This window comes from Aethalodelphis obliquidens, unplaced genomic scaffold (genome assembly GCF_003676395.1).
Source record: "Aethalodelphis obliquidens isolate GAN/ISIS:26980383/991018 unplaced genomic scaffold, ASM367639v1 scaffold69, whole genome shotgun sequence".
In the NCBI taxonomy this organism is placed as follows: domain Eukaryota; kingdom Metazoa; phylum Chordata; class Mammalia; order Artiodactyla; family Delphinidae; genus Aethalodelphis; species Aethalodelphis obliquidens.
In genome coordinates, this window is record NW_020838013.1 from 5,593,106 (window position 1) to 5,607,322 (window position 14,217).

The following is a 14,217-nucleotide window of genomic DNA, read 5'->3' on the forward strand; positions in this document are numbered from 1 at the left end:
ACCCGGTGCCCAGGAAGTGAGAATTCAAGGGAGAATTCTGCTTCCCCTCCCCCAGCCCCTGATGACCTCTCACCTACTTTCTGTCTCTATGAATCCGCCTAGCCTGGGTATTTCACATGAGTAGAATCATACCATATTTGTCCTTTCTGTGTCTGGCTTCTTTCACTCAGCACACTGTCCTCAAGGCCATCTGCGCTGTGGCAAGTGTCAGAATGCCGCCAGTCCTCTCTTTTTTTGGCTGTGCCGGCTTGCAGGATCCTAGATCCCCAATCGGATTGAACCTGTGCCCCCTGCAGTGGAAGCTTGGAGTCCTGACCATTCCTTTCTTATTGCTGAATAAACACGTCCATTATACTGTAGACCACATTTGTTTATCCATCAGGATGGACTCGAGCTATTTCTGCCTCCTGGCTATTGTGAATGTTGCCTAGTCCAGTTTTTAAAAGGAGTCATCTTTCACCAGTTCGACACCGATGCCAATGCTTTATGGGCACATCACCAGTTCCCCAGAGCACAGTGGCTCTGCCTCTTTCTAGGATCACAAATGCTGACTTCGGCTGAGCAGTTGCTGTCGCCCAGAATCCTCACGGCGGTCCAGCGGGGGGTACTAGTATCGCCCCCATTTGAGGGATGAGGAAGTTGAGGCCCAGGGACCAGATAACGTGCCCAAGGACTCCTTGGAGGGTGGGTGTGGGGTTCACACCAGGTCAGTCTGGGTCCGGAACCACCCGCCCCCTCCCCAACTACATAAGCTGTGCTGCCTCACTATAGCAGACGACTTCAGAACCTGTTCTGTATTTCAAGCATATGGATGTGCATAAGATGAAGGATGTGGAAGGTGATTCCCACCTTACCTGCACAGGTTAAAAGGACCACAGGAGTGGGCCCTAGGCCGGCCGAGAAGACCTGGAGAGAGCCAGGCCCCGGGATCCGGAGCTGTGGCTCTCAGAGCAGTCCGCACGAGTCACAGCGTGTGGAAAGTTATCACAGATCCTGACGCGGCGGTGTCAGAGGGAGAGCACCCACTCTCTGAGGTGGGCCCACCACCCCTGCCGCCCACCCCAGGGGCACTGCAGCCAGTAACCAGCGGCCGGAATGCAGAATCTCCGCATCCAGTAGGACTGCTGCCCCCTGCTGTACATGGAGGGCACTGCAGGAGGGGGAGCATCCCCACGGCCTGGCCAGCCAGCGTCCCCCAGCATCCCTGAGGGACACTGGGTACCTGAAAGGGGGCAGGGAGGAGAGGGGTAGGCCTCCTGGTGCAGTGCCGCCTGCCTCGCTCACTCCCCCATCATGGGACTCTGGAAGAAAGTATTAACTACAGTTTGATAAAGGGTTTTATTGTGTCCCTTGAAAGCCCTAACTTTTCTCTTGGAGGAAGCCTGGCCTCTGTGAAGGACACAGAACCAGACACCTGGGCCGCCTGGGAGCCCCCCGCTCCCTACACTTGACCCCCACCTCCACGTCCTTCCATTTGCCCTCCAGCCCTGGCCAATCTGGTTCGGGATCCCTCCCTTGTCACAGGGGTCAGCTGCCAGCCTGACCCGCCCCAGACAGCAGCCCCCAACCCTTCTGGGACAGGAGGCTGCCTTCAGGATCAGGTTCAAAACTGCTCCGGCCCCTCTGCTCTGTCACTTCACATCCAGTTCCAAGCACGTGCTGCGCTGCCCCAGCTCTGCAGCCCCAGCGCCGCGCCCCGGCCTTGGACAGAGTGCCCCCCCTTCCCTGCTGGACCCAGCGGAGCAGAAGGACAAGGGCAGGGACTCTGCACCCAGATGCCTGGTTTGCATCTCAGCTTCTCGGAAAAGCAAATCACTAGAAACAGGTAGTTGGATTACCCGAGGGATGGGAATTTGCTCACGTCTTTGTACCTCTTGCCCAGGAGTGGAATCCAGATCGTGTCTCTCCTGGCGTCAGCTCCTGGGCCCCGGCTGTGTCCCCCACGTCGCACACCTGCGGTGCCCGGTGGAGGGCAGCCAGTGATATCAGTCTGTGTCTTACACGAGCATCCAGGCTCCAGCCCTGGGAGCGCCACGCCTGTAATTCTTCCCGAATTCCTGTTTCTCCAGCCAAGGGAGACTATTCCTTACTAAGGACAAGCTCCCAGTCAGGGTGCTCAGCCTCCAGCGATCCACGACAGGACTGAGCCTGTTACGGCAGAGCCGCCGACCCCAGAACACAGAGACCCGGACTCCTCGGAAAGTGGGTTTATTTTTATATTTCTAGAAACATTAGCTGGATGATCAGCACAGACATGGAGCAATCCTGATGGTGTTTATCCGGAGGATGGTCTGAGGGCTCACGATAACTGCAAGACAGAGCAGGGCCCGGCATGAACACAGATCCGGATGCCGTCAACCAGCTACCGCAAGACCCAGCCGCCGCCCGCTCTTTCCTCGAGGGTCTGCCTTGCACCAGCACCGCCCACAGCCAGGCAGAACTGGCCACCCAGTGATGCCCCACAGGCCGTGGTTTTTGGTCATCACTGACCACCTGCCTCACCACTCGCTCCGTGAGCCCCGTCAGACCCCACAGGGGCTGCAACACCCCGGGGCCTGGAGGCCAGGGGCGCCCTTGCTGCGGGCCCCCAGCCTGGCCTCCCCCACGTGCCCAGAGACCCCTGCCCTGCATGGGTGGGGGCACCCCTTCTGGCTACGCTGAGGCTACTGGAGGTGGCGGAGGGTACAGGAGAGGCTCCCCACTGACCCAGCTCTAGTAAAGCTGAAGCTACCGTCCCTGGTACGTTTCACCGTTTGTAACCGAGGACTGTGAGACACACATCGTCCCTCGTTACCTGCAGGGGATGGGTTCCAGGACCCCCGAGGACACCGGCATCCAAGCATGCTCAAGCCCCTTAATAAGACGGTCTAGTGTCTGCATGTGACCTACACACACCCTCCCGTACACTCTAAACCATCTCTAGGTCACATGTGAGGCCTAAAGCACTGTAAACGCCATATGAACAGGTGTAAATACAACGTATAATATACATCCTATGTAAGTACTTGGTGAAGCAAATTCAAGTTTTACTTTTTGGAACTCTCTGGAATTTTTTTTTCTTGCAAATTTTTTTGTTTTTGGCCCTGCGGCACGCGGGCTCTTAGTTGTGGCATGTGGGATCTTAGTTCCCTGGCCAGGGATCAAACCTGCATTGGAAGCACGGAGTCAACCACTGGACCGCCAGGAAGTCCCTCCTGCAAATGTTCCATCTGTGGCTGGTTGACTCTGCGAGTATGGCAGACGGGGATATAGGGGGCAACTGTGCACCTCCTGAGACAAGATGCTGCAGCCTGTGGGTCCCGCCCCAAGGGGCTGTGACCTCCAGTGGAGGCCCCTGCAGGGACAGTTCTGTTCCCGCTTGTGGGTTTACTGGGAAATGGCAGGGGGCTCTGGATGGGAACAAAAGGTCGTGTGGGGTCAGGGAGACGGGGGAGACACAGCCCAGGCCGTGGAAAGCGGGCAGCAACGGCTAGGTGAGGGCTGAGGGGGATCCCTCCGTGAACCCTCGTCCCGGCCCTGCTCCGTGAGGCCGGGCAGGGAGAGCGGGGTCTCCTGCCCCAACTCAGGGCACAGGCTCCCCTCCTGTCCCTATGCTGAGCCGCCAACTCCCACAAGTCACCACAAGGCTGCTGGATGCGGTGGCCTCTCCACTCCCGCTCACCAGGCCCTGCCTGCGCCCCTGGGGGAGGCCCCTGCTGTGAAGTCCCCCCTCAGGTGCCAGCCCTTCCCGCCACCGCTTCCTCCCTTCCCGGCTGAGGTTCTGTCCACCCCACGCGCTGCACCTGCCAGAACCCGCGGCAAGTCCACACAGGGGCACTGCTTCTTCACCTCTCCGACCTCTGACCTCACCCCTTCCCGCCTCCATCCCCTCCCCCCTCCCAGCAGACCAACCTTGGTGACGCCCATTGTTACTGGCCCTTTAAATCAGGGGCACCACATGCGCCTGGACGCCCCTTCGGCCGGGGGACAGGACGGAGGGGCCTCCTGTCCCTGGTCTCTCAGCCCCTGTGCTCGAGCCCACCCTGCCCGCTCCATCCCACCAGCATCCGGATGCCCTGGCCCTCCAGGGGCCACCCCACCTGCCGCCTCCCCAGGGAAACCTCTCCTGACTGTCTCTCCCAGGACTGCCTTCCTTCGGGCTCCAGACGGGCCTCCCTCCTCCCCCAAAGCCTGTTTCCCTCCTTCAAACAAACCAGCCCCACCTCCGCCTCCCGGCCCAGTCGACCTCACACCCTTCCAGCCACCACCTCTTCTCTTTAACCACCTTCTGAGGATGCTGTCCCCACCTGCCTTTGCTTCACGGAACAAACATGAACGAACGCCCGAAGCATTACGGTAAGATGAAGTCTGACGAGCCGCCCACAGGAATTGGAACACAGGACACACGATCCCTCTGCATTTGTGACTCCTTCCTTCCCCGCCCCTCCAGAGGCAGCCACACCCGTGATTCTGTGCAAACCGTTCTTCCTTTAAAAATGTGCCGTTGTTATGTGTGTGCGTAATGCGTGTGGGCGCGAGCGTGTGCCCAGCAGCACGAGGCTGAGCTCTGCCCACCTCCGGGCTTCATGACTCGGCCTCACCCTCACATAGTCTAAGATCGTCCCTGCCGTGTGGAGGTGGGCCATCCACTGCACTGGACAACATCCCACTGAGGGAATCTCCGTTGCTCGTCCATTCCCCGTGGTGGACACGTGACCTGCTTCTGGGTTGTCCGGCAGGAACCCAGCTGCCAGGGCTGCGCCCTCCACAAGCCCCGGAGTGGTTAACGACTGCTACCCACCCCTCCCCGGCAGAGCCAGGACGTGGGCAGAGCTCTCACTGGTCTCTGGGCTGCTGCACCCACAAAAGCGCCTGGCAGAGGGCAGGGCCCCGTCCAACCTGGCCCAGCACAGGACGCGGGGCAACACCCAGAGGACGGGAACGCAGCAGCCACGCTTTCTCCAACTTACTTCTTTTCCTTTTGTAGTTTTTCCTTTTCTTGAATCTCATGTTGATTTTTGGCCATGATTCTGTCTTTTCAATGACTGTGGCTTCTACTTGAACAAGATCCTTTCTGGAAGAGAGGAAAACGAACAGTAATGTACCTTCCTGATTATTTTTCAGTTTTACTAGTGCTTTACGTGAGAACATCTAAATAAAGTTTAACTTCCTTTTCTGCCGGTTATCAACGTCATACGCCCTCCCTGCAGGCACTGTGAAAACTACCAAAAAGCACAACAAAGAACAGTGTCATCCCACAGCAAATCTTAAAAGGGCCAAACTGCAGTGAATGAGTAACAGGTCAACGATTTGTCCTGGATGCTCTGTACGTGGGACACTACACACCCACAGTGAGAAGCGTAAGCGTGTTGAGCTTGGTGGTTGCAGCGGGTGTGACGGGAGCCCCTCTGCCTAGCCTCCCCGCCGGCATCTGAGAGCACGTTACCCGAGGAGGGGTCTGCCGAGCAGCGTGAAGTCGTCGGCCCCAACCAGCAGGACCTGGAATCAAATAGGCATGTTACCAGCAAATAACACAAAGCCCCTAGAACAGGCAGTCGCCCGAGCACACTGGAAAGGAAGCAAGGTGTCGGTTCCCCGAAACCAAAACGTGGGCTTCCTCTGCTATCTAACTAGCCACTCCCTCAACCTGGGACAGAGGGGGCGCCAGCTGGCGGCGTGGCTGTGTGTGCAGGGGCGCCCGGCTGCCTGCGGACACGCCCGTGCTGTCAGACCCGGACACGTGGAACTCGGTCATCTGGGCGAGCAGGTAACCTCCTATGGCAACAGTGGCTTTTAAAATACAACTTTTTATTGAAGTATAATACATACGGGGAAAAAATGCACAAACCAGACTGTGGTGTCTTTTATGCAGTTCACAGTCCTGCTGATACTGCAAAGATTGAGGTTCAAGGTATTCTTTTAATGACTGCAAAACCCTGCACGGCCAGGCAGCCTCTCTCACTGGAGGGAAACTGTGACGCTAAGCATGGCCTCAGATGAAGACAGTTCTGCGACCCAAGTGCAGTGGGGTTCTCACTAGACATTGGGAGACTGTCTGAAATTCTCCTGATGAGAAAAAAACTCGATTGCATTAAGCTTAAATGTCTAAAGGCAAAGCCTATTTTATCATGACGTCAACGCGCTGCGTGTGTTGCGTGATGACAAATAGTGAAATCTTGCTTGACTCATTCTCAGCCCGACACGTTCTCTGTTGCTGGGCTTCCGACGTTACGAAAAACCACCCGCATTAGGTGGAGCTTCCTACGTTTTTGTTAATGTGAAATGTTTCAAAATAATGTCTTTTTAGAGATCCTCACAAAAACACTCCAGAAGTCTCTCATTTGAGATGTAAAAGGTAAATGTACTCTTGTTCGTGAGCTCATGACAGAACCACGGGGGTCACCGAGGAGAAGGGGCTGTGCTGGCTGCTGGCGTCCACACAGCGCCCTGGCTCAGCCTGAGCCGTGGTCCTGCTCGGATCACAGGCTGTGGGAAGACCGTCTGAGAAAGGAGAGTTTAATGCTCCCCTGGGTGTAAATGTGCAAAGAATCTACAATCTCAAAGGAAGGAGGAGTTTTAAATTATAAAGAAAACCATATGTCACATCACATCGCACCAACAGTTAACCACGTCCTAAAAAATGATCCGGTACAGAAATCTCATATTTTATCTACAGTTTTATGAACAGAAGTAGAATAGGCAAAAACCAAATAGGCCCCCGAACACAAGCGGAGGGCAGAGGCACTTGGCTAAACACGCAGGACACACCTCGCGGCAGTTCAGGAAGGTCGGAAGACGACCAGCGCCCTGCGAGGCGCCTCTAAACCGTGCTCGCCGTTCAGCACAGCGGCAGCTGTCACGCCTAACGTCAGGGCAGTGTTCGAGGCGAAACGGAACATTTTCTCTTCATAAATCCAGGCCTGAGAACTCTTTACATCCCTAACTGGGATTTTCACTGTACCTGTGATCAGATATTTTCCTCTAAGAATACACTAAGGAGACGTGAGACAAACCCTTCTCTGTCTGACGTGAGACAGACACACGCGTACCCTTAGAGAAACGTGCTGATCGGCTCCCTGTAAGGAGGGGCCCTACCGAATCGGGCCGCCCTCGGGGAGCAGCTCTGCCCACACCCCCCTGACCCCACCGTACCCACTGGCCAGCCTGCCACGTCCCCAGAGCTGACTCAGTCTCACCTTCTCCAGCCGGATCCTCTCTCCACACGCAACGTCTAACTTGTTTTCAATTAAGATCAGGTCTTCAGAGGTCACCTTCCACTGGTGGCTGGCGAAGTGCACCACTGCGAAGAGCCTGCCGTACCGGCCCCGGGCGATCAGCTCGTTCACCTTCTCCACGACCTCTGTGGGGAGAAGGGCGGTCAGGGTCACAGTTACACCCTCACCCGGGTGCCCGCTGCCCCACCGCAGGCCAGGGTGAGCCGCTGCTCCCAGGAGCTGGCACTGGGGTGCGCGGGGCACACGGGGCTCTTATAGACGATCGTGCCCCGACGGCACAGAAGCCCCCATCCCCCTGCCATCCTCCCGCCTGAGCGCTCGGCGCGCCTGGCTGGGTTTCTCTGACCCTGCGGTGGAGAAACCCTCACCTGGTTTCATTCCCAGTCGTTATTAACGAGCCAGCGGCCTGGCAAAGTGAGAGGAGAGGCCTGCTTGCAAACAAGGAAAACCTAGAATTATACCCTCGTGGCGCTGGATGCTACCTGCTCGCGTCCGCCCACACCCAGTCCCCGCTCCCACGGTCACCGCCTCGTCTTAGGCCCGGCCCTTCTCTCCTGCCCCGACCCTCCTGGCCTCGCCTGGGGCTGGGCGCAGGGCACAGCGTCTGCCCTGGAAACCGAGTCACGCCCTCGGCTGCACCTGGCCAAGAGGGCGGAACCTCGCCTGCAGCTGTACTTTTCGGGCACAGCATCCGAAATAGTATTTAACAACTGCAAGGTTCCACGCGTTACTATGGACTTCAGCTTTTGGAAACTGAGGATCTCGCACTCATCCCGGTGCTGGGCGTGGTGGCCGCACTGCCCTCCTGGCGACACGCATCCTGTGTGACATGCCTCCTGACACCCTGATGGCCTCTTGAACACCTGGGCTGGGGCCGGCTTCCACCGATGACCAGGCACGTCGTTCTTCTTCCCTGAACTCCCGTTTCTACCAACAGCGGGGAGACAGAGCTGGGCCCTGGCCCTCGCGCCACCCGCACTACCTGCCTGCGGCTCGGCTGGTGCCTTGCTGCCCTAGGAGGACTGGCTCAACGAATGAGGGTTTTGAGCTCTGGTGTTGAGCGAACCTGAGCTTTCACGCTGCGCCGTGTCTCGGGCACCTGGAAACGTGAAGTCCTTGTTCTGTGGCCAGGAGGCCCCCTGTGGTGGAAGCAGGGGCGCCACCCCCTAGCTTCTGCCTCTCTTACCTGCGTGGTGTCTGGCCTCCTCGACGGGGTCTGGCACAACAACTTCTGGCCAAGGTGGTGAACTCAGTGACGTTTTAGGAACGTATCTGTAAAAATATTTTACAGACGTGGGTCACACACACGTGAAAAGACGGTTCAAGATGTGTGAGAAATGACTGCGCTCAGCACACTAGGAAGGGCAAGGATCCGGCACGTCTCTGATGCTTGTGTGGCTGGCGGGACAGCTGCCCCCGCAGTTGTAGGAGGGCAAAACCTGCTCGCCCCAAAATGTCTCTTAGGCGTGCAGATTACTTCAAGCCGAAAACAATCAAGGCCCAAAAGACGCAGGAAGAAACTTTGGCAGGAGGCAGGCAGGCCTGGGTCTGCGCGCAGCTTCCTGAAAGACTCGAGATGGAGGGCCTGTCCTGGGACACAGCATCACCAGAGACGGCTGCGAGGAACACAGGGGCCCAGAGATCTGAGGCCGCTCCTGTCCCACTGTCTCTGCAGGCCCAGCCAACATTTATTCACCAAACATCTGCTTTTCCACCTCCACGTGAATTGCCTTCGTCCCCTTTGAAGTCTCAAACCCCCACCCTCAACATCGTCTTTTGTCTTTAGCTGAAGGTGCTACTTAAGGTGAGGGCTTCTGCCATTTGTGCGAGTGGCTCATTTCTCCTGGGTCTCTCCTGTGTGTACAGGTTATTAAACTTTGGTTTGATTTTTCTCCTGTTAACCTGTCTCACGTCAATTTAACTCTTAGACCAGCCAGAAGATCCCAGAAAACTGGGGACCCTGCCGCTTCCAGCTCACTGTTCGCTCACTGTGAAGTGAGCGAACGCCTTCCCTGCCGGAGTCCACTGGCCCCCAAATGAAGCTGTGCACTCCCGTCACGCATCGTGTCTGAGCAGCCCCGGGCGGCCCGGCAGCAGCCAGCCGAGGACCGAGGGACAAACCTCGGAACGGGACTGGGGGCAGCAGTGGCCACTCACGGCGGTCACAGGAGAAGTCAGCCGAGTTCATGAAAGCACCCTTTAGGGTTTCTGCCTCCACCCTCACCCAGGGTGCCCACTGCTCCTTTAGGGAAACACCAGGCCCTGCGTCCCCCCTGCTGAGAATCTCTGCTGCAGGAGCGCAGGTGGCTGCACTGAGAGCTTACTACGTGCCAGGCGCTCTTCTCTTTTTTTTTTTTCTAATTTTTGTACTGAAGTATAGTTGATTTACAATGTTAATTTCTGCCGTACAGCATAGTGATACAGTTATACACATGCATTCTTTTTTATATGCTTTTCTGCCATGGTTTATCTCAGGAGACTGAATATAGTTCCCTATGCTCTCCAGGAGGACCCTGTCGTTTATCCATTCTATGGATAATACTTTGTATCTGTTAATCGCAAATTCCCAATCCATCCCCTCCCCATGGCAACCACAAGTCCTTCTAAGCTCTTTTTTGTTAAAAAGTTTATTTTATTTTTGGCTGCATTGGGCCTTCGTTGCTGCGCGCCGGCTTTCTCTAGTTGCGGCGAGCGGGGGCTGCTCTTCGTTGCGGTGCGCAGGCTTCTCATCACGGTGGCTTCTCTTGTTGCGGAGCACGGGCTCTAGGCACGCGGGCTTCAGTAGTTGTGGCTCGCGGGCTCTAGAGCGCAGGCTCAGCAGTTGTGGTGCACGGGCTTAGTTGCTCCGCGGCATGTGGGATCTTCCCGGACCAGGGCTTGAACCCGTGTCCCCTGCATTGGCAGGCGGATTCTTAACCACTGTGCCAGCAGGGAAGCTCCCTTCTAAGCTCTTTAAATGCAGAAATTCACTCGACTCTCATGAAAACCCACTGAGACGGAGACTAATACTGCTTCCATTTTGCCGAAGAGGAACGAAGCTCAGAGTGCGTGGCCCTGCTCAGGGACCCGGGCTGACAGGGCGGGGCAGGGACGGGACCCTGTGTGTTCCTACCTGAGTACGATTTTGTCAAATTTACCTTCTGTAGTTTATATTAATTTTATGTGTTTTCTTTAACACTGAACATGCTCTTTCAAATTATGTAAGGTCCTCCTGGAGATTCTGACACAACCATCCCGTGATTCGACCTTCCCAGTTGGAAATAAATCCCCAATTAGGAGTTAAAAGCTTTTGCCTGGAAAGACACAGCTGTGCAAGGCCCAGAACACCTTTGCCTTTGGGTGCTTGAGGTTCTGTCTGTATTTCTATACGTCAAGGGTCTGAGAAAAATACTGTCAAAAAGTTAAAAGAAAACTAAATATTCTTGAAAACCCAAATGCTTAAAGTTCTGACTTTAGAAAGGAAAGGAAGAGAGTCACCAAAACCCACATTTTGATATTACCCTTGTGGAAATGAAGCGCTCTGCGAACTGAACCTTCGAGAAGCAGACCACAGGGAAGCTGAGGGAATAAAGAAACACGCGTAGTTACTAACACGAAACGCAAACCGCCCTTTACGATGCTCAGTGTGCAAGTGCCGCTCCTGTGACTGGGACGCGACTTAAACCACCACATCACGACATGTCTACAGAAAAACCTAGGCCAACAAAACTAAAAGAACATCACTTATAGTCACTGGCTATTACCATAAGCGTCAGGATGTGCTTGTCACGCCATTGAAAAGGGCCTAAAACCAAATCACCTACCTGCTAACCCACTCCTTGACCACAGGTGCCCACTAAGTTCAGGCCCTGTTCGGTACCCCAGTGTGGGAGCGGCCTCCAGGACGCCCTGACGAGCCCACCTCCTCGTGTTCTCACCCCTGTGTTGTCCCCCGACAGGGCGCTGGTTTCTGTGACCAACAGCATGTGGCAGAAGTGACAGGACAGCACTTCCGAGAGTAAGTTATACAAGGGCAGCTGCTGTCCTGGGTGTCCTCTCTCATCTCTGCTGCAGGGCTGCTGTGCGGTGAGCAGTCCCTGGAGGGGCCTCCTGCCAGCAGCCCAGGGAGGGAGCTGGAAAGCAGATTCTGCAGCCCCAGCTGACAGCCTGACTTGAATCTAATGAGAGACTGGGAGCCAGAAGCACCCGCTAAGCTGCTGCTGGATCCTGACCGTCAGCGATGGATAATACACGTTAGGTATCTTAAGCTGCTGGATGTGGGGGTAACCTGGGACATAGCAGTAGATAACTAATGCACCGACAAAGGTACCCACAGCCTACTGAGAAGGACTCAGAAATAAAATGCCTGGTAAGTGCAAAAAGCAGAGGACAGGTTTCTCAATAACTACTGTTGGTTTTATTTTTTCAATTGGGCTCTAATTTATAAACCATAAAATTCACTCTTTCAAAGCTCACTCATTAGCGGTTGTTCCCAATTCTTGGTCTCCTGGGCTGGTGTCTCTTCCCCTCTGCCATCTTGGTGCGCTTGTGGTTTAGACATTGGATCTCACCTCTTCTTTACCTGTAGCCGTTCCTCTGGTGATTGTATGAATTTAAATGTCACCTATACACTGGTGACTCCCAAGTTTACACCTGCAGCCTGTCGGACACGACAAACACCTGTCTCTTTGTCATCGTCACCTGCATGTCTAACAGGCGTCTCAGAACCTAACAAAGGCTCCTGATCTGCCCCTCATGCCTGCTTCTCCCGCACCCCTCCCCATCTCACATAATGGCGACTCCATCTTTCTAGTTGCTCAGGCCCCAAATCTCAGTCATTTATGACCCTTCTCTCTCACACCCCTCAGCCAACCTATCAGCAAGTCCCCTTGCCTCTCTTTGAGAGATCCAGGCTCTGACCACTTCAATCACCCAAGCCTGCATTATTACTAACACCCTGCTCTCGCCCTAGCCTCCCTTCTCTGCACAGCAGCTAGAGGGATCCTGTTAAAACTGAGGTCAGATCGTGTCACTACTTTGCGAGACTCTACAAGAGCACCCCATTCACTCAGAGAAAAAGCCGAAGTTCTTACAGCGGCCACAGGGCAGTGGGCGTTGCGGTTCCACCTGTCTCTGAGCCCAGGCCTCACGAGCTTCCCCTCGCTCACTGCACGCCTGCCATTCTGGCCTCCTGGCTGTTCCGGGAAGATGCCAAGTGCAAGGGCCTATGCCTGACCGCTCTTGCCCTGGACGCTCCCCCACCCCACGTGGCCCCCAGGCTAATTCCCTATTTCCTTTGGGTCTCCACTCCAATACCGTCTCAGTAGAGAGGCCTTCCCCACCCATCCTATTTAAAATTGAACCCTTTCTTCCCAACTCGTGCTTTATTTTTCTCCATGAGTCGTAACAGCTTCGAACATACTATATAATTTGCTGTTTCTTAAAAATCTGCTTGTCTCTCTGCACAACCCTTCCCCCTGCGTCAGAATGCTAGCTCCATAAAAGCAGGGATTATTGTTTTATGTTTATAACTGATGTATTCGCTATCCTGGACCAGTGTTTGACTTGTAACAGGTGCTCGATAAATGGTGAATATACGAATAAATGAATGACATCTACTCTGCTAAGCCATCAAACGAGGCCCCTGTGGAACACTCCACGATTGGGAACTTGTGATTGGCCTCTCAAGAGCCATCCCACCGCTGAAAGCTCACAAAGTTTCTGCAACTGATCTGCTTCCCTTGCCTGTGGTCTTAGCTTAGCAGTGACCCCACTGGGAACAAATGGTGCCCCAGGATCATCCTTTAGATCCCTAAGGATCGTGCCAGTGTCCACCCTGCTTCCTTCACTCACTCTTCAAGGTCCTGCCTGTTCACCATTTTGGTCACCCTCTCTTTACTCAGTTCACTTCATCTGTGCTTCTCTCTGAAAACATTGGGTCTGGAATTGAACACAGCATTCTAGAGGTGGTTTTATAATGGTAGAATGCAGTAAGTCCCACTGCTTTTGTAAAAACTTCCCTGCCTGCTTAAACCCAAGTTTTATTATGGAAAATGACAAGCATACAAAAGTAAAGAGAATAGCGAGTCCTCCTGTGTCTCTCCCCAGACTCAACAGTTATCAACTCTTGGCCAAGCTTGATTCATTCAGTGCCTCTGGCCCAACTCTGTGATTAAAGCAACTGTCAGTGTATTTCTATGAAAGATAAAGATTCTTAACAAAAACACAACCACAACATCATTATCACACCTAAAAAAGGGAACAATTATTATCAATTCAGACCCAATTCTAAAACATACATAAACATTCCCTCACACAGATACACACTCCAACCGTTTCAGACAGAAGTTTATAGTGTTTCTGACAAACATAATCTTTTTGAGCCTCGTGACAACCCAGTGCCTAAAATACAGCTGTCGCTTTTGCTGGATTGGTTACCATTAGGCAAGGACATCCATCACCATTTTCCAGATGAGGACGGTGAGGCTCAGAGCGTGGCTCGCAGCCTGCGGGTGATGGTTAACGCACAGGCCTTGGAGCCGGACCGAGCTGTCTGATTCAGTCCTCTCCCACTTCCCTGCTGTGTGACCGTAAGCAAGCTACCTAACCACTCTGAGCCTCAGTTTGTTCCCCCGGTTAAATACAGCCTATATGGAAGTTGGGGAACTTTCATCAGTATTTAAGCTACTAACTAAAGGAACCAGGATCTGAACCTAGGTTTCCCCAAGTCTAAAGTCCGCGTTGTAATCACCGCATCAAAAAAAGCGATTAACATCGGTCGGACACAGACACACATGTGGCGGGACGGCAGGGCGCCCCACTTCCTCCCTTCACCCCGCGGCCAAGGTCTCACCCTCTCCGGGCCCCGACGCTCTCAGGACACTGCGGCTGCATGCAGACACCAGCCGTCTGAAAGTGACCGGCAGGGCCGAGGCCGCCACAGCCGCGGCCGCCACAGCCGCCGCCATCTTCCCGCAGCCTAGACCGACACCGGAAGCGGAAGAGGCGCGAACCTGGTGCGTCG

The 14,217-nt window shown here is 54.7% G+C and overlaps 1 protein-coding gene across 2 annotated transcripts; it reads right to left on the minus strand.

The window, feature by feature from the left end:
• Positions 1 to 2,192: 2,192 nt before the first annotated feature.
• On the minus strand, positions 2,193 to 14,203 carry MRPL21 (mitochondrial ribosomal protein L21). Of its 2 annotated transcripts, none has more exons than XM_027090579.1 (7): positions 14,047 to 14,203; positions 10,715 to 10,772; positions 8,401 to 8,486; positions 7,176 to 7,339; positions 5,426 to 5,478; positions 4,950 to 5,053; positions 2,193 to 2,308 (listed from the first exon to the last, which is right to left on the minus strand). In XM_027090579.1, exons 1-7 carry the CDS (start codon positions 14,159 to 14,161, stop codon positions 2,244 to 2,246), a joined length of 645 nt encoding a protein of 214 aa, XP_026946380.1. In that variant the 5' UTR covers positions 14,162 to 14,203; the 3' UTR covers positions 2,193 to 2,243. The 2 variants fall into 2 exon arrangements, with proteins under 2 accessions (XP_026946380.1, XP_026946379.1); XM_027090578.1 differs by lacking the exon at positions 14,047 to 14,203 and adding an exon at positions 11,670 to 14,037 and having other exon boundaries at positions 5,326 to 5,478; positions 7,168 to 7,339.
• Between the last annotated feature and the right edge of the window lie 14 nt (positions 14,204 to 14,217).

What these genes read in the sequence shown, in the direction of transcription:
- MRPL21 (XM_027090578.1), bottom strand. Translation starts at nt 11,754, where the DNA reads ATGTCTAAACCACAAGCGCACCAAGATGGCAGAGGGGAAGAGACACCA. An exon ending in GGAGGCCAGACACCACGCAG is followed by an intron (nt 7,340 to 8,400) that starts GTAAGAGAGGCA and finishes TTCTCCCCACAG; the next exon opens with AGGTCGTGGAGAAGGTGAAC. An exon ending in GCTTACGCTTCTCACTGTGG is followed by an intron (nt 5,054 to 5,325) that starts GTGTGTAGTGTC and finishes CCTCTCTTCCAG; the next exon opens with AAAGGATCTTGTTCAAGTAG.